General features: G+C 38.9%; 2 protein-coding genes across 2 annotated transcripts in view; one reads left to right on the plus strand and one right to left on the minus strand.

The window, feature by feature from the left end:
- The window catches only part of syn2b (synapsin IIb), a 372,959-nt gene that overhangs the window by 271,915 nt on the left and 73,660 nt on the right, over nt 1-27,384 (plus strand). The window contains exons 4-5 of the mRNA XM_059944068.1: nt 1-34; nt 1,677-1,766. The exon at nt 1-34 is cut by the window's left edge and continues 123 nt beyond it. Of these exons, the coding sequence (XP_059800051.1) occupies nt 1-34; nt 1,677-1,766 (124 nt within the window). The remainder of the gene's footprint in view (nt 35-1,676; nt 1,767-27,384) is intronic.
- Nucleotides 6,481-27,384, minus strand: part of LOC132378105 (metalloproteinase inhibitor 3-like) — a 32,483-nt gene continuing 11,579 nt past the window's right edge. Inside the window, exons 2-5 of the mRNA XM_059944856.1 lie at nt 14,532-14,614; nt 9,778-9,886; nt 7,923-8,050; nt 6,481-6,678 (exon numbers count right to left, since the gene is read on the minus strand). Coding sequence (XP_059800839.1) covers nt 6,481-6,678; nt 7,923-8,050; nt 9,778-9,886; nt 14,532-14,614 — 518 coding nt within the window. The remainder of the gene's footprint in view (nt 6,679-7,922; nt 8,051-9,777; nt 9,887-14,531; nt 14,615-27,384) is intronic.

Here is a 27,384-nt window from a genome sequence, read left to right on the forward strand (position 1 = left end):
ATCCATCTACAACTTCTGTGACAAGCCTTGGGTGGTAAGTTCAAAACTTAAAGAGAATTAATCATGTTATTCTTCACACTTCCACTAGAAGAATCCAATTTGGAATAATATCTCAAGAAGCACCATACACTATAAACAGACAGTGGGCAATTGACACTTATTTGCACAATCCAAAAACAGTCCATACTTTTTTTTTTTACAGACGTTGTGATGTTTGCTTCCAGAATTTGCTGGTATTTAATTGAGTTCATTCTTCCCTCTACCAGTGAAATCTTCCCCATGCCACTGGCTGCAACATAAGCCCAAAGCATGATTGATCCACCCCCGTGCTTAACAGTTGGAGAGGTGTTCTTTTCATGGAATTCTGCACCCTTTTTTCTCCAAACATACCTTTGCTCATTGCGGCCAGAAAGTTCTATTTTAACTTCATCAGTCCTCAGGACTTGTTTCCAAAATGCATCAGGCTTGTTTAGATGTTCCTTTGCAAACTTGTGACGCTGAATTTTGTGGTGAGGACGCAGGAAAGCTTTTCTTTTGATGACTCTTCCATGAAGGTCATATTTGTGAAGGTGTCACTGCACAGTAGAACAGTGCACCACCACTCCAGAGTCTGCTAAATCTTCTTGAAGGTCTTTTGCAGTCAAACAGGGGGTTTGATTTCCCTTTCCAGCAATCCTACGAGCAGTTCTCTCAGAAAATTTTCTTGGTCTTCCAGATCTCAACTTGACTTCCTCCATTCCTGTTAACTGTCATTTCTTAATTACATTACAAACTGAGGAAACAGCTACCTGAAAACACTTCGGTATCCTCTTATAGCCTTCTTCTGCTTTGTAGGCATCAGGTATTTTAATTTTCAGAGTGCTAGGCAACTGCTTAGAGGATCCCATGGCTGCTGATTGTTGAGACAAGGTTTGAGGAGTCAGGGTATTTATAAAGCTTTGAAATTTGCATCACCTGGCCTTTCCTAATGATGACTGTGAACAAGTCATAGCCCTAACAAGCTAATTAAGGTCTGAGACCTTGGTAAAAGTTATCTGAGAGCTCAGATCTCTTGGGGTGCCCAAACTTTTGCATGGTGCTCCTTTCCTTTTTTCACTCTAACATTGTATAAAACAAAAATAATACACTAATCTTGCTTAAAATGTTGAAAAGAATGTTTCATCTTTAACCATGACTTTTGGAGATTAGTTCATTTTCTACTCACTTAACTATTCACAGTAACAGAAATTTTGACCAGGGGTGCCCAAGCTTTTGTATATGGCAACCCCCCTCAATAGGACTGAGCGGCCACGGCAGAGTAGCTCCTATTTTTCTCTTTGCTACAAGGCAGAGGCTCCCAACCTGAGGTCCACAAATACATTGCTTAATGGTATTGGTCCATGGCATAAGAAAAGTTAGGAACCCCTGCTATAAGGTAATGTTTGATTTTTTTTAAAAAAGCTTAGAAAAGTGAAGAAAAAATTATAGAAAAAACATACATTTGATGATTTTGCTGTTGTTTGGGTTGAGAGGCCATTTGAAACCAGAGAAAATTAAGTTTTAAAAATTAGTTTCTAAATGGTGAGTATCAGATCTGCATGTCAAGAGCTTTGTTTTATTAGCAGTCACTAAGTCTGCAGAAGTGTTGCTGACATATAGTGGATCATGTATGATAGTGTGACTTTATTGTGTTTCAGTTTGCTCAGTTGGCGAACATTTACAAAAGGCTGGGTCCAGAGAAATTTCCACTGATTGAACAGGTCTTTTATCCAAATCATAAGGAAATGGTAAGTGAATTTTTCCTTGTGTTGGAGGATACATCAATTAACTAATTAATTAATTTATTTAGAGATAAAGCACAGAATAGGCCCTTCCAGCCTTTCGAGCTGCGCCAAACCCAGTAAGCCCTAACAACCCCAATCTAACCCTAACATAATCACGGGACAACCTTACAATGCTTTATAACCGGAGCATCTCATGGGGAGGGCATGCAGAGACTCCTCAGAGAGGACGCCAGAATTGAACCCCGAGCTTCTGACACTCCAAGGTGCAACAGCATCATGCTAACCGCTACGCTACTGTGGCGCCCACAGGAGTTCCAAATGTAAAAGCACACAAGATTCAGGGTTTTCAAATATCGTGGGTGTATAACAATGTTGAGTTGATGTTAATGTGTAGGAAAGTGGAGATGGCATTATACATCCAATGCACTTAATGAGGCTGTTTTTCATGTCTTTAAAAACCATTATTGCTATGCATAAAAATTCATGTGGATCAATCCAATACACATCTAATGCAATGTGAGTTATGGTCTTTAAGGAGGTTTGCATTATTTTTAACATCTCAATTTGTGATCTGGTAAAATGCTGTAATGATGTTTCATTGGTATTACCCGCATGTTAAGACATTTACAGTACTGTAGTAAATACTTAAAGTGCAATATACAGTATATCATAAACATAATAAGTTCTGCAGATGCTAGAAATCCAAAGCAACGCACCCAAAATGCTGGAGGAACTCAGCAGGTCAGGCAGCATCTATGGAAATGAATAAACAATTGATGTTTCAAGCCAAGACACGTTGAAGTCTGGAAAGGAAGGATGAAGATGCTAGAATAAAAATGTGGGGGGGGGGGGGCGGGTAAGGAAGGAAGATAGCTAGAAGGTGATAGGTGGAGTCAGGTGGGGAGGAAAAGTATAGGGCTGGTGAGATAGGGGAGAAGATATGGACGCCAAGTCATTGGGAATATTTAAGGCAGAGGTGAGTAGATTCTTGATTAGTTAGAGCATGAGAGGATGAGAGAATGCAGGAGATTAGGGCTGAAAAGGAAAATGGATCAGCCATGATGAAATGGTGAAGCAGACTTGATGGGCCAAATGGTCTTATTCTGCACCTATGTCTTATTGTCTAAGATGTTGATATCTCTATGATATCATGTATTTTCTCTAATTTTGTTACCTGGACTCTTACTCATTACTGTACAAGGTTTATAGACACTAGTGATTAGAAGCCACAATATCAATGGTAATACCAGAATGTCACCATTTGCCCAGTATAAGCATAGTTCTGAAGGTGTTCACTGTACAACTTGTGAAGAAAGTCTGAGGTTTGTGGTAATACTGGAGGGTATTACCTTGAGCTCTCTCTGAGAACACATAACCACATAAGCATGACTCAATGCCTCTATTAATTTTTTTTGCAAAAGCATATGCTCAGAGCTCCTTATTGACAACCGTGGCGCAACCATTTAATTGGTATCCGTATTGACTTTGGTTTATTATTATCACTTGTACCAAGATACAGAGAAAACCTTGTCTTGAAAACTGTTTAGACAGATCAAATTATTACACCGTGCATTGAGCTAGAATAAGGTAAAACAATAATAATGCAGTGTAAAGTGTAAAAGTTAACAAAAAAGTACAGTGCAGTTAACGGTAATGCAAGATCGTAACGAGTGGATTGTGAGGCCAAGAGGCCAACTTATTCAAGAGTCTGATGAGACTCTCGAGTCTGGTGTTACATGCTTTCTGGTTTGTATGTTCTTCCCAATGGAGATGGAAGAAGAGACAATATCTGTGGTAGTAATGTCTATGATTATGCTAGTTGCTTTACTACTGAAACAGCAAGAAGTATAGACAGGGTCCATAGAGTGAAGGCTGATTCTTCTGTTGTGCTGAGCTAAGCCTACAACTCTCTGCAGTTTCTTATGTTCATGTGCAGAGCAGTTTCTGTACCCAGCTCTTATACATCCAGACAGATTGCTTTCTATGGTGCACCAATTATAACTGGTAAGAGTCAACTATTAGTAAAAGCCTCCAGAAGAAGTAGAGGTGTTGGGTGAGCTTTTTTGGCCATGACATCATCATGGTTGGGATCAGGACAGTCTATCGGTGATACATACTTGAAGTTCTCAACTCTCTGAACTTCAGCACCATTCAGGTAGTTAGAAATGTGTGCACCACACCCCCTCTTCTGTAATCAATGAACAACTCTTGTTTTTGTTACATTTAGGGAAAGGTTTTGTCATGGCACAAAGTTCTCTATCTGCTTTCTGTTCTCCGAATCATCATTATGTGACATGCGGTTCATCTGCAGTCACGTAGATGGCATTGGAACAGAGTACTGGCTACGCAGTCCCAAGTGGACAAGGTGTTGAGCAGGGGGCTAAAAATGCAACCTTATGGAGAACGATTGTTTAGAATAATCATGGTGGAGGCATTGCTGTCCATCCTACCAATTGCAGTCTGTTGGTCATGAAGTCAAAGATCCAATTGCAGAAGGAGACTTTATATCCCAGTTTTTGGAGTTTGGTGATGAGTTTGCTTGGAATAATAGTACGAAGGCAGAGCTGTAGTCAATAAACAATAGTCTGACATAGGTATGTATATGCTCATTTTCTGGTGAAGAGTATTATTGAAATGACCAAGTATTATCTACCTGGATGTGTTTGAAGATGTTGGAGGTCACCCTAGCACTGTGTTAGGTTCACGTTGAAGTGCCTGGGATTGGAACTAAGTTGATTTTCTTTTAAATACTAACTGACCTGAACCTAACAGTTGTATGCTGATCTTGCTTTATCTGATGAATGACACAATACCCAACTTTTTATGTGATATCCAGTATCTCTGAGATAATGTAATACCTAATTCACAAATGCTGATTCTGTGTGAAGAAGTAGTTCCATTGCTGAGGAATGGGATTTTTCCTATTTGGTCCTTATAACCCATCACCTGCTGGGTGTAGTACCAAGTCAAGGGATAATAGTGCAGGGCTTAATGAGTTGTGGTCAACTGGACAGCTTTAACTGGCTTATGTTCAATATAAACTCTGTTTAGGTCAGAAATTCCAAAACTTGGCTCACAATCCCATTCTTTGAATTACTACGTCTAAGGAGATGGAATGGAGCTTTATGTTCAGCAAATAGGATTCACATTTATGTAGAATTAAGAATATTCTTAAGATTAATGCATGGTAATGGATTTCTCTAATTATCTGATACTCAGCTAATCAAAAATTAATTAAACACACATGCTTTCAAAATAATTGGGATCACTCAGATGTTTTACTGAAAACTCACAGCACATTTATTAAAACATTAATAAGAAAGCTTTTTGTTAGATATTTGGCAAGACAGCATCGTTCTTACAAAGCAGAATGTTCATATCAAATATGAGAAATCATCTTTGTTTCTATGTTCTACATTTACAATTGAATCTGTTGTCAGTTTTTGAAGTCAATTATATTGACTTAGATATTCTCTCATTTTTGGGATGAGAGTGAAGGATTCTTTCCGATTCCTCAAAATATTTGAAAGCTGTAGAACTGTACTGAAATATGCTAATAACACAACAAGATTCCAGAGATTTTTGATGCCCTATTTAGGTAAACTAATCAAAGATGGTCCATAGTAAAGTGGGACTGGATTTGAATTCCACCATCGGAGCATGAAGCCTGTTGGAGGTCACAGGTTTTGGTCTTCTGTCTATTCCAACAATTTCCTAAGTATACCAAGCTTTTTTTAAAACTATTTTTATGACCAGGATTTTGGGGGTTGAGTCATTCATGAGAATGATGGAACACAGAAGTTTTTTCAAAACATGAGCGAGATAACCTTAGATTTTAAGACAGATGGTATATTCATGTTAATGGCATTTGGCTGCAGCCCCACAATTGTATTCTGCCACTGACAAAGCAGCAAACAACACGAATGGGAATACATGTTAATTTTACCTGGAACTAATCTGCTTTTCAAAAACTGTAATTTCCTTTTAATAGGACTTTTTCACCCAGGAAAAGGAAGTCATTTTATTAAACAAAAAGGAGCACTTCTGAGGACAAGGGAGGGAACAGTCCCTTTGCTTGCTGCCATTAACCACTGTTCTCTAAATGTTTTGGTGCATCACACGTAATGGCATCTTACATGGCCTTTGTGCTGCCAGCTGCATGTTAATACTACCCTGCATGTGGCGCAGCCTTAAAGAAAACAGATAGCAATTTTTGACACAATTGTAAACTTGCCACTGCTAGGGCAAGGGTTACTCTTGAGCACTCTTGAATTTTAACCTGGATTTTTTTTTTTACAAAATACTGAATAACATAAATAATGTAGCATCATTCTGAAATAAAAAGACATATTTTCTTTATGTTTCAACTTGCATCATTAAGAGTTATAATAAGTTTTGATAGTAAACTTCACCAGCCAACTACAGCGCTGATATACATTCACAACTATTGTAGTGGTGTTGATGCTTTAGTTCACCTCAGGTGACAAAACTCAGCATGCTAACAAAATTTAACACAGCGCTAGAAGTGTTGTTTCTCGTTCATTAGGGTACATTCAGTGAAAGAATGGATAGAGAAGCCGCTGTGCCTCACATAGCATACAGGAATACAATAAACTGACAAAAATGTTGGCATTAACACTGGAACCTGGGGGTCTTTGACAGAGATGGGCCACCTGTAGCTGGTGTTGAACACAATTCTTATGAAATAGAGGGACACTCAAGGTTCACCATAGTAGATATTTTCATTCATGCTGGCTGATCCTTCATCGGACCAGTGACAGGAGCCATCATCCTCCTTTGAGCAGACACTGTTCTTTGCCTGTGATCCAGTTCGAGTTTTCTCATATACCAGGTCAGTCCAAATACATTGGGTCTTTGTTGGAGAGGAGCATGGTACACTGGGACAGCTGACAATCTGGAAAACAGAACCATAAAAAAGATCAAATGTTCTAGTTGTTCTAAAACAGTCCATTTACAGTTGAATCTTTTGTAATTTTGAAATCAATTTGGAAGGCAGAGGGTGGTATGGAGTGTATTCTGCCTGGAGGTTGGTGGCCAGTGGTGTTCCACAGGGATCTGTCTTGGGACCCCTGATCTTTGGGATTTTTGTAAGTGCTTTGTATGAGGAAGTGGAAAGTGGATTCGTAAGCTTGCAGATGACATGAAGGTTGCTGGTATTGTGGATACTGTTGAGGGTTGTCATAGATTACAGTGGGTTAGGATGCAGAGATGGACTGAGAAGTGGCAGATGGAGTTCAATCTGGAAAAGCATGAAGTGGTTCACTTTGGAAGTTCAAATTTGAAGGCAGAAGGGTTAATGGTAGAATTCTTAACATTTTAGAGGAACAGATGGATCTTGGGTCCATGTCCATAGATCGTTCAATGTTGCTATACAAGTTCTTAGGGTGGTTAAGAAAACTTTGGCTGCATTGGCCTTTATTAGTGGGGACTGAGACAAGAACTGTGAGGTAATGATGCAGCTCTATAAAACTCCAAGTAGAAAGTATGTCTTATGATGAAAGGTTTGTTGAGCTAGGGTTTTTCTCTTTGAATGGAATGGAGAGCCAGCATCGTTTTCCCCAGGGCAGAAATGACTAATACAAAAGGATGTAACTTTAAGTTGATAGAGGAAAGTATGGGCAGGATGTCAGAGACATGCTTATTTTCTAATAAACACAGAGCAGTGGGTACATGGAACGCACTACCATGGGTGGTGGTAGAAACAGATATATTAGTGACATTTAAGAGACCCTTAGATAAAAGTAAAAAGGAGCACAATGTGGGAGGGGGGCATTAGATAGAGTAGGTTAAAAGTTTGGCATAACACTGTGGGCCAAAAGGCCTGTACTGTGCTTTAATATGATATACAACAACTATTCCATTCCACAGATACAGGATAAATTATCTCCATATATTCCAATGTGGTGGCCATATCAGCAAGCTTTCTATATAGGCAGTCAATGGCATGTCTGCGTTAGCCAACGTGCATTACTAATGCTATTAATTAAAGATGATCTGATCACCTAAGGTCTTCCTTACTAATGGCTATTAATGTCACTTATTACCAGTTCCCACTGCAATAATCAGTGACATTGGGAAAGCATGTGAGGAACTAATGGAAGGGAGAGGGTGAGAAAATGTACCAGTAACGGGGCTTACTTGACAGGAGCAGCCAGTTTCATATTTGTTCCACTTCAGGTGCCATTTCTGTAATGAAGTTAGGTCATCCCATGGAACAATCCAATTGCAGAGCCCAATATGAACGATCCCCTGAATATCGAAATGGCCTAAAACCAGAAAGCATATCTACACATTTATTCATAACATGGTAAAGAGGAAAGATTTCAATCTGCAAAACACAAAGCTACCTTATTCTAAGCTGAACAGAAGACTACCAGGCCATTGCATTTCCAGAGCTATGTTAAATATATTTAGTGTTTCCTTTAATTACAACTCTTTTGTATGCCACACACTTTGATTCCTAATCATAGTCAGTTTTAATATAACTGCACCAACATACAGTATTTTCTGGTCTTATAAAAATTTAATGGCTCCAATGTGGTTGGAATTGTTGGAAGAGATGTTGCCCCTTCAAACAATAACTGGAGTTATTTTTATATTCTACTGTTTTCTTAAGACCCATACAGAAAAGTCTTCAGATCTTTTATTTAACCTTCTCTTAAGACCAGAGGACTCAAGACATAGGAGCAGAATTAGGCCAACTGGCCCATCAAGTCTGCTCTGCCATTCAATCATGGTTGATCCTTTTCTCTGTCTCATCCTCAACCCCAGTTTCCAGCCTCCTCCCCATAACCTTTGATGCCATGTCCAATCAAGAACCTATCAGGGCTCAATGGGACTGACAGACTGTGATCCTTCCAGGATACTCTCCAGTAACACACACAAAATGCTGGAGGAACTCAGCAGGTCAGGCAGCACCCATGGAATTGAATGAACAGGTGACATGAGACCCTTCTTCAGGACTGGAAAGGAAGGGGGAAAACACCAGAATAAAATGGTGTAGGGAGGGGAAGGAGGATAGTTAGGTGTTTTTTTTATATACAGAGAGTAGTGGATGTCTAGAATATGCTGTCATGAGTGGTGGTGGTTGCAGATATGAAAGAGGTATTTAAGAGTCTTAGATAGGAACATGGATATGAAAAGGATGGAAGGGTATGGACTATGTGCTGGCTGAAGGGATTAGGTAGTATTAGCATAATAGTATGCGTGGAAGGTCGTGTTCCTGCATTATGTTGTTCTATGTTCTATGTGTATGCTGAGGAAATAATGGAGAATGAATCAGGATTTGGATGACCTAGTGAGGTATACTGGTGTAGGGTTAGCACAGACATGATAGATTAAATGCTGGTTTTCTGTGCAACAACCATTCTCTGATTTATATGGATACAACGTTCCTTTTTTGGATTATATGGATAATCCATATGAATAATTATATGGATACAATTATTTGCCTACTTGCAATCTTCATGCAAGCGAGTGTGCACTTGTCTGTGCAAAATACCATCTCCAAGACAAATCAAAATGTTACAGTTGATTTGCCAAGCTTCCTTCCTTTTTCATCTGTGGAGATGTAATTACTTCCCAGATGACCAGTTCCTTCTCTCCCCTTCTACCACTAACCTTCCCCAATCCCTTCCTATATACACTTCTCCTCTTCTAACTCTGTTTCCTCCATGCCATCCCTCTCTCAAATCCTTCCATATTTCCCCTTCCAGTCTCCTCCCCCTCCATCACCTGCCTCCTCCCTATTCCCACTGCTACCCTTACCCATTTGCCTCCCATCCCTTGCCTCATCTTTCTGCCTTCCTTCCATCTGCATGTCCCCATCTTTATCTTCATTTACTATTCTATTTTGCCCCATTCTCTCCTCTCTTTCTCTTTCCTCATTCCCTCCTCACCTAAAAATGAACCAATAACTTGAGTAGCCCTAAGAGATTAGCAAGACTTTTGAAGAATAAAAAGTGAACCATCCAAATAATGCAACAGTTCTCACCTGTTATGAGGTACTGGATATTGGTTTCCAGCTCAATACCACATAGAGAAGAGCTGGAAGATGTGTAAATATAGTCCACCATTTTCTTCATTTCAAATCCTTTGTACATCTGTTAATGTTTGGAGCACAGCATCATGATCAAAATCATCACTTAAACATTTTAAACTTCATTTGATTATCAAAACAATACTAATCCAAACAATAAATCTAACTTGGCTCATAGAATGACTGTAAATAGTGTTTACAGGTATTGCATTTTTAACTTGGAACGATCATTGGAGTAAATTATTCAAATGTAATTATAATCTTTAAATTTATTTCATGCCAGTGATTTCTTCATTAGGCTTAGATGACAAGTTTAAAATGTCATTATAATTTTTAATCGCACATATCTTCAAAAAAAAAGAAAATAAGACTTAAGTAAACCATTCTACATAACATAAAAGTAAAAATTCACTCTGAAATCATCCTAAAGGTTTGCAAATGCATGAAAAAATCTGTGGCATTTTTGGTAAATTATTTATTTTCATGCAGTATAGAGCTAAGTTATTATAACAATCTTTAGTTATTTGAATTTATATTTAAAATGAGCATACTTTAACCATTCTAAAAGCATACGATGGAAATAAACTGTATAATTCCTGGAATTAAGTAGTAAAGTGCTTATTTCTGTACTCTGTGATTTGAAATGTATTTTTGGAAGAGTGAAATGTCATTATAGCTACTTTTGGGTCATTTGGCCTTCAGAAGTTTGGACGAGTGCTTCTACTCTGACACATTTTCAGTAACAGAGTCAATCAAGTGACACCATTTCCAGTGAAACACTCTATAAAGAGCACTGCAGCAGGAAATTAGTGCACATTGACCCAGAAGCAAGCATTGATAATCTCTCTTTCTCTGAAGACAAACTATTTCTACTGTGCTGTGCTAAACTGGGGCACTACTAAAGGAAACCATGTGCAGATTTTCCAGCTAATCCAAAATAAGTGGCTCTGACCCCAACTCCAAAGAATGCCCATATCTCCAATGTTGGCAACTCTCTCATCCCTCAAGAATGGCTAAATATTATAATCTTCAGTCTAATGTAGGCTCTAAGTCCAGTGTTTAAAACTACCTCTACCTAGAGATCCCATCCCCCACCCCCACACTGGCTATGATCCTCTGGACATTCATTCTTCCTCCCAACCCTCAGTTCATTGATGGCTGTACATCCCTGTTCCCAAGTTCAACTATATAATGGCTGCCCCACTAACTCGCCCCAAGGCTCTCCCCTGACAATCGAATCCTTCACCAGGCTTGTTCCCCTAAACAACACACACAAAATACTGGAGGAACTCAGTAGGCCAGGCAGCATCTACGGAAAAGGAGAAACTGATCCTCCAAATCCTAACCTACACAAATCTACCACCCAAGTCCCAAGTACTAATCTAACAGCTGTCCCTCTCCTGACCTCCTAGACACAGCCTGGGTTCTGAGTAGTGCATTTTCCCACACTTGCTGCAGAGGAAAATATGTAACTATGAATCAGTGGCACTTAAAATGGTACACTATACAATTTCTAGACAATTGAAGCCCATAAGACCTAAGGAGTCAATATCTAAATGATAAAGACAACATCAACACTAAGCTGCATTCAGATAGCTCCTTTAATGCAAAAAAAAATATCTTAAGGTCCATGCATAAACATCAGAAAGTCTGCAGATGCTGTAAATCCAAGACAACACACACAAAATGCTGGAGGAACTCAGCAGGTCAGGCAGCAACTGTTGAAATGACTGAACAGTTCTGAAGAAGGGTCGTGGCCAGTAACACCGACTGTTTATTCATTTCCGTGGATGCCGCCTGACCTGCTGAGTACCTCCAGCATTTTGTGTGTGTTGCTAAGGAGTGTGCAGGAGCACTTGGAACAACACTTGACCCAAAATTATATAAGGCTTCAAAAGGGGAAAGAAAAGTAGAGAAGCAGGGAAAGATTTCAAGGAATTAAGAACGAGCTGGCTCAATGCTCAGTTGTCAATGGTACAACAATTATAATCAGGGTTACTATTTTCTTGGAAGATAGTCAGCTGAAAGGAATTATTGAGATAGATGGAAGGAGATAGACTAATTTTATACAGTCAATGATAGGGCCACGGGAAGTGTTGTAGAACAGAGCAACCTAGGGATGCTGGTACATTGTTCATTGAAAGTAAAGACAGGGTGGTAAGGGAATTTGACGCTTTTGCCTTTATCAGTCAGAGCATTGAGTATAGGAGCTAAGGACATCATGTACAATGGTATGGCCACAGTTTGAGTACCACATGTAGTTCTGGTTAGCCTACTATAGGAAGGTCGGCATTTAAGTGAAAAGTTGAAAAAAATAACAAGGATGTTACCAGGACAGAAGGGCTTGAGTTATAAGAAAAGGCTCGATAGGATAGTACCATTTTCTCTGGAGCGTGGGATCATTTGCAGAGGTTATAAAATAATTTGGCACATAAATAAGGTGAATTAGCCACAGGTTTTTCCCCAGGGTAGGTGTATCCAAAGTAGAGGGCATAGGTTTAAAATGAGAGGGAAAGATTTAAAAGGGACCTGAAGGGCAACTATTTCCACAGAGAGGGTATTGTGTGTGTGGAATGAGCTACCAGCAGAAGTGGTAAACTTGGATAAAACATTTAAAAGGCATTTGAATAGCGACATGGATTGGAAAGGTTTAGAAGAATATAGGCAATAGATAAATGGACTAGCTCAGTCAGGCAATGGTTAGAGTCATACAGTCATAGAAAAGTACAGCAGAAAATCAGACCCATTGACCTATCTAGTCCATGCTGAACCATTTAAACTGCCTACACCCATTGACCTGTACTGGGACCGCAGCCCTCCATAACCCTACTATCCATGTACCTATCCAAGTTTCTCTTAAACATTGAAATCGAGCTCACAGGCACCATTTGTGCTGGTGGCTCATTCCACACTCTCACAGCCCTCTGAGTGAAATCATTTCCCTTCATGTTCCCCTTAAACTTTTCACCTTTCAACCTTAGCCCATGACCTCTAGTTGTGGTCTCACCTTCAACTTCAACTTCAGTGGAAAAAGTCTGCTTGCACTTACCCTATCTATCCCCTCATAATTCTGTATGCCTCTATCAAATCTCCCCTCAGCCTTCTACATTCCAAGGAATAAAGTCCTAACCTATTCAATCTTTTCTTGTAATTCAGGTACTCCAGTCCTGGAAACATCCTTGTAAATTTTCTCTGTTATCTATCAACCCTATTTACATCTTTCCTATAGGTAGGTGACTAAAACAACATACAATACTCCAAATTAGGCCTCACTAGCGCTTTATACAACTTCAACGTAACATTCCATCTCCTATACCCAATACTTGGTCCAGATCCTGCAGCAACCTCTGATAGTCTTCCCCACTGTCCACTGCACCCCCAGTCTTGGTCTCATCCGCAAATTTGCTGATCCAATTAACCACATTATTATCCAGATCATTGATATAGGTGACAAACTAAAATGGACCTGGCATTGATCCCTAAAGCACTCCACTAGTCACAGGCCTCCAGTCAGAGAGACAACCATTGACTACCACTCTCAGGCTTCTCCCACAAAGCCAATTTACTACCACATCTAGAATGCCAAGTGACTGGACCTTCTTGACCAACCTTGTCATGTGGGACCTTGTTAAATGGCTTGCTAAAGTCCATGTAGACAACATCCACAATAGCACAGATAGGTTGGGCTGAAGGGCCTGTTTTCTGTGCTGTACAGCTCTATGTCTCTCAGAACAAGAACTCTGAAATTAAGGCTTTGCGTAATCGATAGACTCTGTAAGCCAGTAAGCACAGACAAAGAGTAAAGGAGATCTAGTACAAATTATGATATGGGTAGCAAAGGTTTGAGTTAACTTGAATCTGTCAAAGCAAGAGAGGTTGGCGAGACATCACTAGAGTATGAAGGCCAGCAGAAATAAAATCATGAATGGGTTTCAGAGACAGCTGATGTGAGGGAGTGATGGATGATCTGACATTTATCATGGGTTCAAATACGAACTTAATACTGTAATGTAAAGAGTCTAGTTTAACCCCAGTTGCCAAATAAAATAAACCCACTCTTAACAATTCATCAACAATTGGTCATTACTGTGGACTTCCAGTGCTTAACTGGAGAAATGTTCTGTGCACCAGGCAAGCAGACAAACAATTTGGAGGCAGTGGATTTGTCAAATAAGACAGTGACAAGATAGAACAGGGTGTTGTCAGTGGCTATGTGTAAGTTGATGCTGTGTTATCAGACTGCAAGAGGCATTGCTGAAATATAGGACAGGTACAAGAATAGAAGCTTGTATGGTACAAGGCGAGGAAGAAAATCCATTGAAGGAGGGTGCGTAAGAACAGAAATAGGTCCCACCAGTTGCATGACAGTAAGATGTGTACAGAATGATGTGCTCAAGTACAACCGAGTCTACAACTGGTCAAAAAGGTAATTACTATAACTCAAGGCAAAGTTGTTAATGATTTTGTCAATAGTTGTTTTAGTCATGTGGCAGGCTTGGAAAAACAAATCAAGAGGCTTCAAAGAATTCCAAAATAAATTTTAGAAAAGCTAGTGTGCTGATTAAGGATTTCAATGTAGAACTATAGTTTTCAAACTATTGATTGGGAAGCAGTGTTTCCAATATTTTCTGCTTTCATTTCATTGCAAACACTCCCAACCCTCCCCACCCCCACCACTTCCACTTGCCTACTTTTTCAACTTTCTTTACCTTTTCTTGTTTTACTGTATACTGGATTACACTGGATTCGCTGGAAGAAATCGGCCATTTACGAGTGACTAACGCTCGTATCACTATTAAAAACAAAATAGGATTGAGAATGGCATGGTAGTAAAGATATCTTAATACACAAGCATGAAAGACAAATTGTATACTAATGCAGCAATAGTAAAGGATTCTGTGAAGTATTTGTTATTGATTCTATTCCTTTGCAAAAGCCATTCTTGTATAACTCAAACATCTGACACAGATCAGACTGAAAATTATTCTTATGAGGATTAAGATGGTCACATCAATCATTCATACCAATATGCCTGGTGAAAAATAACTGTATCTCACCAAGAGAAACCACAATTAATTCCACACCTAAATGTTAGTTAGTGATCTAAATTGAACAAAATTTAATAGTAACTCTGCAACTGATAGGACTGAATAAATTCTCACTGGATGAAGAAGAAGTTAGCATAGGCATACAGCACAGAAATAGGCTTTTGGATACACAAATCCCATTTCAAGCCCCTACTTTTGCTGATATTTTATTCTCCCCATTTTTCCATTGACTCTTACCAGATTCAGTCACACGAGGGACAATTTACAGTGGCGTGTTAATGTACCAACCCAGCTGTGGCAAGAAACTGGAGCACTTGGATGAAACCTACAGTCACAGGGAGAACGTATGGCACAAATCCAGCGCAGAGTTCAGGATTGAACCTGGATCACTGGAGTTGTGAGGCAGTAGATTTTATTTTTATTTTTGTCAGATTGCACAATTAATCAGCTTTAAACCACATAATAAATCAAAACAGAGTAGTTACTATACACCCAATTGTTAAAAAAATGACAATGCCAAGGAAATGAATTGTCCTTCCATCCAGCTCTTCTGTATATCTGACAAGTTAATACAAAGAGGATGTACATACATGCAGTTACACCCAACAACAGGTAGGAACATAGATACCACTGTATTGGTTTGGTCATTGACACAGTAAGTCTTCACACAGCCTGCAAGACTTACTTCATTGCTAACTAGATGAGTTCTGACAGAAAAGATCTGTTCACATTTCATTACTTATCCTGTGCTACAGCTCACATTCAGGTCCAATAAATAGCTCCATTCCTCTTAATTTTATCACTCACATACCTTGTCTTTCCAGTCGACTGTCTGGTACTCTCATGACACTCCTCCATGATCTCCCCATGTCATTACCTGCAAATCCAACCAACTGATCTCTTACCTCAAAATTTCTCACCGTCACAAATGTCTCCAAGTCCCTCCTGACCCTCATCCATCAATCACCTTCCCAAGTATCAATCCATTGCTCTCCAGCCTGTTCCCCTTTATTGATCACATGCCCAAATGTGCTCCACTTAACTTTCACCCACTCTTGCCTGATGCATCCTTCTGTCCCACAGCCCATCTGCCACTGATATTCCACCATATTTTTTTCTCCCAATCTTCACCAGGCACCACCATTTAACTCTCCTTCTACCCTCTACCAGCTACTTGTGCCCTTCAATGAACTCACCTGTCCGACATTTGTCCAACAAACCCCAGCGATCACTAACCTCCCAGCTGCTTTTTCACTGATCCCAATTCTTGTTACCTGATTAAAATCTTCACTGAGGCCCTTGAAGATAGACTCCTTTACAAATGAAAATAGTTCTGCAGCTCTTGCAGCTTCAAAGACACATCCAAGAGCCTTTTAAATGAGATAACACTTCCTAGGAACCAGTGAGTTCAACATCTTTAGCATCCCCTGAATAAAAATTATTTCCTCTTCTGCCCTTTATTCTTTCCCTCAATTACTTTGGAGATTAAAAAGAGCATAAATATTCCTCCTAGATGTAAAAACAAAATCCAAAATTGTCAAAGCATATCACTTTGGGTATACACTGTTTAATAACTGGCAACTATAAGGCTAAGAAGTATGGTACAGAATCCTGTATTTGGAAGAAGTGGGCTATGATAATAATGAGTGTTGTGATTATTATTTTCCAAAATTTTATAGATTCTGGAATGGTTCCTACAGATTGCAAGGTAGTGAATAGGATCCCATTCTGTAAAAAAGGGAGAGAAGAAACAGGAAATTACCTTATCAGTTGGAAAAGTAGTTGAAACTACATCAAAGGATGTGCTTTCAAGATACTGAGTAGAGATGCCATAGACTTATGGAAGTCTACATCTTTAATAATTTGACTGGAGGTGTATCAAGGATGTATCTACTGGAGTAGATCTGGGGAAACTGGTGAGGATAATGCACTTAGATAAGGCTCACACAGGTTGATGAGTGCAGTTACAGAACATGAACTGGTGGGAGGAGAATGATATTCAAGCACAGTTTAAGAGTTGGTCAACAGATAGGAAACAAAGAGTAGGAATAAATGGGACCAACTCTTTGGTACTCGCTGGTGGGCAGTAACTCATGGAGCATCACAAGGATGAATGCTTAAGCCCCAACTATTCACAATCCATATCCACTACGTAGCAGAGGAAACCAAATTTCAAAGTGTGCCAAAGACTTGAAACTAATTCAGAACGTAAGTAATGATGAGGCTATAAAGAGGCATTCGCGGGATACAGCTAGCTGAGAGAGTGGCAACAATATAGCAGGTGAACTAAAATATGGAAAATGGAGTTTATCCTCATTGCTCACAAAAGACAGAAATACTTAGCACTTTTAAAGTAACTGAAGATGGGGAAACGCTGATGGTCAAAAGATTATGGTTTCCTTTATATATATTATATACAGTGGACTCTGGTTAATTGGGACGCATTGGGACCAGTACATTTTGGCCCAATTAAGCAGCTACCACAATTAGCCGAAATTTCACAAAGATAGTGAAAAAGGTATAAAAAGACAAACTACCATTTAACGGAGTAACAAATTATGCACTTAACTGAAATGCAGAACAAGTTAAAACACTACCAGAGCTACTATAGTACTATAAAACTGTATTAGTTCCTGATAGTTATTGACAGAGGAATTAATCCAGAGTACGCTGATTGACAGTAAATTAAAAAATTCAGTGCAATCACCTAATGTAGATAATGGACTGCCTTCAAACGATGCTTTTGATAATTGCATCATCCTAATCTTCATTTTCATTGCAATATTCAAGATGATTGACGATACGTCAAAATTCTTTGTAGTTCCTAACTTGTTGAAGTAGTGAAATTGGTTTATTTTCACTCCCAGCCATGTCTGGCAATTTCACGCCTGAATGCTTGAAACTACAGTGATCAAAACAGTTCTGAATTGTCTTACTGCTTATTACGTGCCAACTGTTAGAGACAAAAATCACTGTTTTTGAACACAAACACGCACAAGTGACACTATTTAAAAACTGTTCAGTGTAAGTAGTGTAGTGTCTAATGGCCACAAAGTGCACATGACTGATGTTAGTTAGAAAATGTTTGGCAACAGTCTACTGCCCCCAATTAAGTGGCATAGAGTCACAAACAAATGCAGGGAATGCTGGCTAATTTCTAGATTCAATTTTGTTCTTTGAGAGTTGTCTAGATAAATGCCTGCCCCAATTAACTGATGGTTCAATCAACCAGAATCCACAGTGTAATGTACATATATATTTATTTATATAGTTAAAAATATATAAAAAAGACAAAGTGCAATTTAACTGAGTAACAACTGATGTATTTAAATGAAATACAGAACAAATTAGAAAATTAACAATGCTGCTAGAGTACTATAAAACTATGTATTAGTTCCTGATAGTTATCCTGTCGCAATTAAGAGGCATAGTGTCCCAAATAAACAAAGGGAATCCCAGCTATTTTCTCAATTTGTTCTTGTACTTTAAGAGTTGTCCCAAATAGTGGAATTCTCAACCATGAAGGGTTGTGGAAGTTCAGTATTTGGCTGCATTCAATGCAGAAATTCATAGATTGCTGGCAAATAAAGGAATCAAGAACTGCAGGTAATGCAAGAAAACAAAGTTAAGGTGGGAGATTAGCTAAGGTCCAAATGACCTAACCCTGTTCCTGTTTCTTATATCAAAAATAGCTTATTTTTTGCTTGTTGGTGCCAGTTGGTGGGTGGCAATAGCGGCTGATACTCTAGGGACACTTAAAAGACTCTTAGGCACATGGATGAAAGAAAAGCAGAGGGTGATCAAGCTTTGTAGGAAGGAAGGGATTGAAGCAGTAGGTTTGTATAAGTCCGCTCATCCTTGTCAGCTGAATGGCCCATATGGTAATGCATTGTTCTATGTTCTTATAAGCTTGTCTTAAAATTACAATCATGAGTTGCATATGGATGCAACTTCATATATCTATTTAAAACCTTACACCTTTTCAACCTGCAGAATTTGACAACCTTAGAATCCATAAAGTCAACAAATTGATGAGCATAGAATTCACCCATTTTCACCCTGGCATTGAAGAACTTGGACTCAGCAGATACATACACCTGTATTTCAATGTTTAGAATAATCTATTCTCTGTTCTTCTCAAAGCAAAGTTAATTCAATGTGTCTGATAATTGATTTTTTTCAGTAATATGCTTTTACATTTAAAATCCTTAATTCATGGTGCCAGATAATTAAAATGCACAGATTGTATCTGAATTTATTGTTTCAGCGAGCTGAGTCATTGTTGCCTGCATTGAAAACACGCAGGATCCCTAGTGCCATTTGCACGTGGTCCTCACTTCAACTTAACCAACAGGTAGATACTGGGCTCTTGATGCTGTTAACCGGTTTGGGAAGACCAAGATTTATCCACAGTTGGTCCATGGAACAGCCTGGAGAGTTCCACTGGGGCTTAATATTCAGTGGAAATTAGAATCAGAACCAGATTTAATATCACCAGCATAAGTCGTGAAATTTATTAACTTTACACCAGCCGTACAATGAAATACATGACAAATAAACATAGAAAAAACTGTTACATTAAGTATATATATGCCTATTAAATAGGTTAAGTTAAAATAAGTAGCGCAAAAAATAGAAATAAAGAAGTAGTAAGGTAGTGTTCATGGGTTCAATGTCCATTTACAAATCGGATAGCAGAGGGGAAGAAGCTGTTCCTGAATCACTGAGTGTGTGCCATCAGGCTTCTGCACCCCTCTCCTGACAGTAACAGTGTGAAGAGGGCATATCCTGGGTGGTGGTGGTCCTTAATGATGGACACCTCCATCCTAAGGCACCACTCCTTGAAGACGTCATGGATACTAGCATCCATGAAAGTTTATTCCTGAGTATGGTCACAAAGTGGATGGTTATCTCTCTTACCCTTGGGCTTTTTTAAATGTGTTGAACTCTTCCAACATTAGATGTTGCATCAACATTGTAACAAATGCAAGAATGAATTTTCCCAAAAACAGACTCTTCATTAAGATGCTACAGTAAGTGTTCCTGACAAGCATATCTTGGGTGTATTGAAAGTCCCAATGCATCTGGTGTATTGGACATTATGCCATAATTAGCATTCAGCTGCTGTTACTTTGTGGTTAACCCCTGGTCTCTCCTGTCAGTAGAATACCCTTGATGGTAATTAATGTATAATGGGATATAAATGAAAGCCAATTTTAGACCTGCATAATATCACCTTCTTAGTCAGTAGTGCAAATAGATTTGAAAATAATTTGACAAAACCAAAGGCACCTTATTCCAAATATTATACTGATTTCCTCAAGTGAGCAGGTAACTTATTTGCCTATTGTTGATACTTTTGTTTCAGGAATAAATATAAGTTGCCATCCCCAGGCTTGGAAAATTTGTTTGGAATTTGTATTTTCTTCCGGGTCAAGCATGTAACTTTCTAGGTGTCCTCTGTCTGCAGTTTTAGCTCATTATACAATACAATTACATGGTGAATGCAATCAGTAACCTTAGTGGCAATACTATTCCACAGCTGCCAGTACATCAGGTTTTATTTCTCTACAGCACAGAAGATAGTAGGCTCATTAGTCTATACCAGATCTCCCAAATATCCCATCAATACCATTGTCTAACCAACATTTCCCTGTAACCTATTCTTTGCCAATCAATTCCTCACCAACCAATACTAAGGGTACTTTACAGCAACCAGTTAACTTCTCGAACTAAAAGAGCTTTGTGCTGTGAGTGGAAACGTGCCACCTGGAAGAAGCAAGCAAACTCCACACAAACTGCACTGAAGATCAGGATCAAACCCTGGAGATGAGAGGCAGAAGCACTACCAGATTCTCCATACAGCTGAATGTTGTCCTTTAATATAACAATTAATTCAGACATAGGGTTAAATTAGAAGAAATAAAATTCTACACCAAACTGCATACACTTGTCACATTTGCCCACCGATGGAGTATTCTAATTCACCAATGCTTAAACTTTGAACTCTTACTTTACTTTAAATAACTTCATAGGATTTCATTAATTCTCATTTTCTCTCTCTCTCTCTCTCCCTCCCTCCCTCCTCCCTCTCCCTCCCCCCCTCTCCCTCCCTCCTCAAACACCATTCCCTCATCCCAACTTCTTCCTTAACTGGTGGTAATTGTGTTTTCAGTTGGGCGAATCCCATTCTGTGAAATTCCATTAATAAGCCACTTTAAGAAAGATTAATTCTCTTTCTTCACTGCAGTGTTATTATAAGACACCCTTTTTCATGATGTCTAGTGTGAAGTTATATAATATTTTAGAGTATTTTATAGCACCTCAGATGTTGATAAAACTGGTAACAAAACAAAGCTCTTTTCTCTTTCAAACAAGTTGGACCTGTTAGGAGCACAAAATTAAAAAAAAATAAATACTGGAAATATTCTCTTAAGAATAATGAGATCGCAGGGTTATGCTAGTCCTCGTAGCAAGACAAGATTACAATATACAAGCGGACTTAATTGGCTTGTGCAGGTTGTAGAATAACTATAGGGTGGAAAAGAAATAAAAGAAACTATAAGTTTCTTCCGAAAACAATCAATCTCTCCAGGAATGCAGGGAAAGCTGTTAGGTTTTGTTAGGTTTATGAGCACAAATAGTCAGCGGGAAATGTGGTCACTAATAGCAGGCCTGTTGAATACAAATGACTCTTGTAAGGATGTGACACTGTCTGATTGAATCAAATGAAATCTTTGTTAAGACTGGACGGCTACAGGCAGCAGGGATCCCAATGTTGGCTTGGTCAAGTATTAATATCTAAATACTTGTACTTTAGTCAAGGAAATGCTAATTAATGCTGTGTGTTCTTAGAACTGAATGATACAGGTCAGATATGATATAATAATCAATGTACAATTTGTGGAGTTTCAGGGACTGAACTTCCACAACTCCATCAATTAATTATTTTGGATATGAGTTTCTGAAGTATGATTTTCTACTGCAATGTACGTGAATATTGTTATTGGTAGAAACATTACTCACTAGTCCATGGGTTTAAATATGCACAGTACTTGGATTTAGCTGAGAGCACATAATTTCCTATGGCAATGACCATCATAGCAATGTGGTGAAATGTAATCAAAATGAAATTATCTTCAGAGCTGGAACAAAGTCTCAAAGCTATTTGCAAGTAAACCGTATGTTTGATTTATTGAGATTATATCAAATGAATGTTTAACAAATTTAGCATATTCTCAATTGACTGTACCTCTATTTAAACATTTTTTTAAAATAACTAAAAAAGGAAAAATTTTATTCTCTTCTACCTTTAGTCAGTAAAAACTACTTTTCCATTGAGACAGAGGCCTGTTTTTTGGGTAGGTAATCTCAGATGTTCCCTTCTTCCAGGTTATTCCAAATAAGAAAATACTGACAAAAATGTAGAACTGGCTTGCAGTGGGTCTGAACAGTCAAAGAGTAAACTCAAAGCTTAATGGAAAATTTATTATCAGAGTACATACATGTCATCACATACAACCCAGGATTCTTTTCCCTGCAGGCATACTTAGCAGATCTATAGAACAATAAATGTAAATAACAAATTGCAAATGCAAGTATAAATAAATATCAATAAATAAAGAGTATGAAATAACATGAAATGAAAGAGCATAAAATAACAAGATAAAGAGTCCTTAAAGTGAAATCTTCAGTTGTGGGAACACCAGAAATAGAATGAGTGTAGATGTCCCCTTTTGTTCAAAAGCCTGATGGTTGAGGGGTAGCTACTGCTCTTGAACCTGGTGGTGAGTCCTGAGGCACCTGTACTTTCTACCTGATGGCAGCAACAAGAAAAGGGCATGGCCTGGGTGGTGAGGATCTTTGATGATGGACGCTGCTTTCTACGGCAATGTTTTATATAAATATGCTCAATGGTTGGGAGGGTTTTACCCATGATGTCCTGGGCTAAATCCATTACCTTTTCTGGGATTTTCCACTCAGAGAGGCCTTCCCATACCAGGCCGTAATGCAGCCAGTAAACATACTTTGCACCACTCATCCACACAGCTATAGAAGTTTGCCTAAGTTTTTGATGACATGCCGAATCTCATAAGACTCCTGAGGAAGGAGAGTTGCTGCCACACTTTCTTTGCAATTATATTTATATAATAGGTCCAGGACAGGTCCTTTTGAGATAGTGACAACCAGGAATTTAAAGTCACTGACCCTCCCACCTTTGATCCTCCAATGAGTACTGGCTCATGGACCTCTAGTTTCCCTCTCCTGAAGTCTGCAATCAGTTCCTGACTTATCTCAACGTAACTGTATCAATGAGCTTCAGGACTCTTGCACGAATGTGCAGAATGAAGTTACTAGCCAAACACCACTGGTAATTTTTGGCAGCGCTTTACCACTGGACTCCACATGGAGTCCAACAGCAAAACAGGAGCTTGCTGAGTTTTCACAGTGTAAATGCTAGGAATCTGTTCTTAGTTCCCTCATTAGTGTAGACCAAGTCCAGGTTTTACAATAATAAGGCCCTTTCTTTTCAATAGTAATCACAGACATAGATGGACTAATCTAAAAATAAAGTAAGTTTTTTTCAATTTCGATTTCATTTTTTTCAAATGCATTGTTTGGTTTAATGGTTCAAAAACATAAGTGCTTCTGGATAATTTATCTCATTATTTTTTTAATATTTAAATTCCTAGATTGTCCAAATATCAGAAATATCAAATATCAAAAGTCATTAAGTTGTACAGCATGAGAACAGGCCCATTGACTCATTGACTTCCTACTGAACAACAATCACCCATTTACACACTAAGCCCATTTTATTCTCCCCACGTTTGTGAATACCCCACCCCCCAATTCTACCACTCACACACACACTGGGGGCAATTTAGAGTGGAAAACACTCTGGGGATGTGAGAGAAAACTGAAGCACCCAGAAGAAACTCGTGTGTTCACAGGAAGTGCATGCAAACCTCACACATACTGTACAGGAGGTCACTGTGGCTGGGAAGCAGCAAATAAGCTAGCTGAAGCAGAAACAGACTGCAGGACAGACCCATGGGGTTGCCATCTGTGGAACATAGAGACAGACAACATTTTGGATTGAGATCCTTTCTAAATATATCCAGCAATTGTGGCCTCCACAGCCTTTTGTGGTAGAAAATTCCACTGGTTCATCGTCTCTGAGTGAAGAAAGTTCTATCGTCTTGGTCTTAAAATGTCTTACCCACAAGCTATGACTTGGCCCCTTATTCTAGGCCTGTAGCCTTCCTACATCCAGCGTGCTTAGCCCTGAGAGAAGTCTGTACATCTCAATGAGATGTCCTCTCATTATTCTAAACTTTAGTGAAGAGAGGTTCAAGTTGCCCTAATCTCCCCTTATATAGCACTCCAGGTGAACCTGTGTGGCAAGGATATCCTTTCTTAGGCAAGAAAACCAAAACTGTACTCCAGGTGCTATTTCACCAAGGCATAGTATAATCATAGCAGGACATTCTAAGTCTTGTATTCAAAAACTTCATCAATGAAGGCCAAGATGCCATATGCTTCTTTACAACTTGTGGCACCTGGATGTTTGCTTTCAGCCACTCGTGTAAGGGAAACCCAGGTCCTCTCCTTTTCGCAATCTGCTACCTTTCAGATAATACTCAGCTTCTCTGTTCTTTTCTCATCAAAGTGAATAGTTCATGTAATGCCGCATCTGCTTTCAGAGCACAATGAACCACATTGCTGAGAGTCTGGAGTCACATCTTGCCAAGACCCAGTAAAGACAGCAGTATTACTCCCTATTAACCTTTTTTATATAATTAGCTGAATTTAAATTCTGCAGCATTTATGTTGCGATTTGAACTTGTGCTTCAGGATCACTGTTCCAAATCTGAGGGTTAGTTCAACAGTAAGTAACATACCAGATAAGTCCTTGATATAATCCAATAAGAGTTTCATGTAACTACCGCATAACCTCCACTTCTTTGTACAGTATTACAAGCTCTTAAGATGAGACCTAACAACCTATTTAATATATGTAATGTAACTGTAGATTTTAGTCTTTACAATTTGGTGGGCTCTGCTCTTCCTAAAAAACTGTTCATCATTTTTAGAAATACTCTGAATTAGCTTCAAGGATCTGAAACAACCACCATTAATTTCTTCATATTAAACACCCATTCACAATCTGTTATTGTTCCTTCACAAGTTTCTGCTTCTATCATTTACTGTACTCAGGGTCAGTGGCAAGCTTATGTTACAAGTGTCCAAACCATGACATTAATAAATGTCATGAAGAATAACCCCGGAGAAATGAACACAACCCCACTATCCCTGCAATGTCTCATACTGTCTCCTTCCCTATCTATGGTTTGCCACTTTATCCTTGTACTTTTCTAGTTAACAATATCCACCGCCATGGATTGCTGAATACTGCAGGCCCAGTTACCAAAGAGAGGAATTTACATTGATAGTATTTACATTGCACTGATACTATTAAGGAGGACTTTTGCAAGATTTCAGGATCTAGAAAATTAAACTATACCAGTGAAATGTTTCCCATAATCTGAACCTTAAGTGCTAAGTTGCTTAACACCATGTGTGTTATCACAACTCTACTGACTGGCTTTTGCTTGTGAGTAATAAGGAGACATCTGCACAGAAATTTGCTGTTCATCTCTAATGGAAATCATGAGATATAGTAATCTCTGAAGCTGAATTTCAAAAGTAGAGTATGACAGGTTCTGTAGATGTGACTATATCACATATTTAGAGCTAGCAATCAGAGGAGAGTTTTTCTTCCAATCACATCTTAACAGTGGGGTTTCCTCTGCTGATTAACAGAAGCACTCAATTTATTAACTAGAAATTAAACAGTTAACTGAAGGAAGAGGCCCCAGGAATATCCGCAACCTTAACAATGGCAGAGCCCAGAATGTGACTGTTAAAGATAGACTGAAGTATTTACAACCATGTTCAGCCAGATGTGCCATGTGGAACACTCATCTTAGTTCCCCTTCAAAATTTCCACCAACAGAGCCAATCTTCAGTCAATTCACTTCACTTCACAGCTGAGTGAATTGGAAATGCCAGAGATTTTGCAGATGCTAGAAATGCAGAGCAACACACACAAAATGCTGGAGGAACTCAGTAGGTTAGGTAGTATCTATGGAAATGAACAGTTATCCTTTTGGGCCGAGACACTTCATTAGAACTGAATCTTGTGTATGCTTATATCCAGTATTTTGTGTGTGTTGAGTGTATTGGATAAGCAAGGGCTATGAAATCTGACAATATCCAGCTATAGTAGTGAAGATCTACACATCAGCTTGAGCTGCATCTCTAGCCAAAATGTTCCAGTAGAGTTACAACATCAGAATCTATCTGACAACATGGAAATCTGCCGCACAAAAAGACAAGGCAAATCCAAACAAATCAAATACTATCCAGTCAGTCTACTTTCAATCAAAGTGTACTCCTGCATTACAACAGAGCCAGCAAATGAAATTTGTCCTTAAGGAATTCACAAATAACTTCCAAAGATCTGAGGTATGGAGGAAAAGTTTTCTCTTATGGAATCTGTATGAGAAAAAAAACCCAAACTACAAAAGAAATTACAAATTTTGCCAATTATTGTCAAGGGTTCATATGAAGAGTTTTCTAGAAACAGAACCCCTTTGTTAAAGTGGGGCAGGTGTCATTGACAGTGTATTCAAGTAGAACCTGTTTAGTGAAGTCTACTTTGTGTTTAGCTAGGACCTCATCAGGCTTGAACCAAGTATGGATTAAAGAACTGAATTCAAAAAGGGATAACAGGATGACTACCCTTGACATCAAGGTAATATTTGCCTTAGGTGTATATCCTAGGAAGGTGGGAAAACAGTTCAATAGGCAATAAGGGAAAACACTTCAAAGGCACAAAGGAAATTAGTTGCATAATTGGTGGGCAATCATTCCAACTCCAGGACAACACTGCAGTCATTCCTCAGCGCACTGTCCAAGCCTCAATCATGTTCAACCCGTACTATCAAGGACTTTGGCTTATGGAGCAGGATAGACTGGCTGGTTTAGAGATGTCACAACAACACTCTCACACAGAGCATCAGCTAGACCTGGAACTGATTGTGCACTTTGGATAGGGGAAGTTGGTGAACACACACCGGTCCACAATTTGTGTGCCCCATGGTTTCGAGGATATTGAGGAGCAGATCAGTAGGCAGATGATAGTGCAAAAATAATAGGTTTATTGTCATGGGTGACTTCAACTTCCCCAATATTGATAGACACTTCCTTAGTTCGAGAGATTTAGATGGGTCAGAACTTGCCAGGAATGTCCAGGAAAAATTCCTAATAACAGATGGACAAGCTGAGTAGAGAAGAGATCATACTGAATCTAGTACTAGGCAATGAACCTGATCAGGTGATAGATCACAAACTAAACAAGGACTTTGGAGACAGTGACTACAACTCCCTGACATTTAGCATAGCCTTAAACAAGAATAGTAGACAGTATGGGAAACTATTTAAGTGG

The sequence above is a fragment of the Hypanus sabinus genome, chromosome 19, assembly GCF_030144855.1.
Source record: "Hypanus sabinus isolate sHypSab1 chromosome 19, sHypSab1.hap1, whole genome shotgun sequence".
Classification (NCBI taxonomy): domain Eukaryota; kingdom Metazoa; phylum Chordata; class Chondrichthyes; order Myliobatiformes; family Dasyatidae; genus Hypanus; species Hypanus sabinus.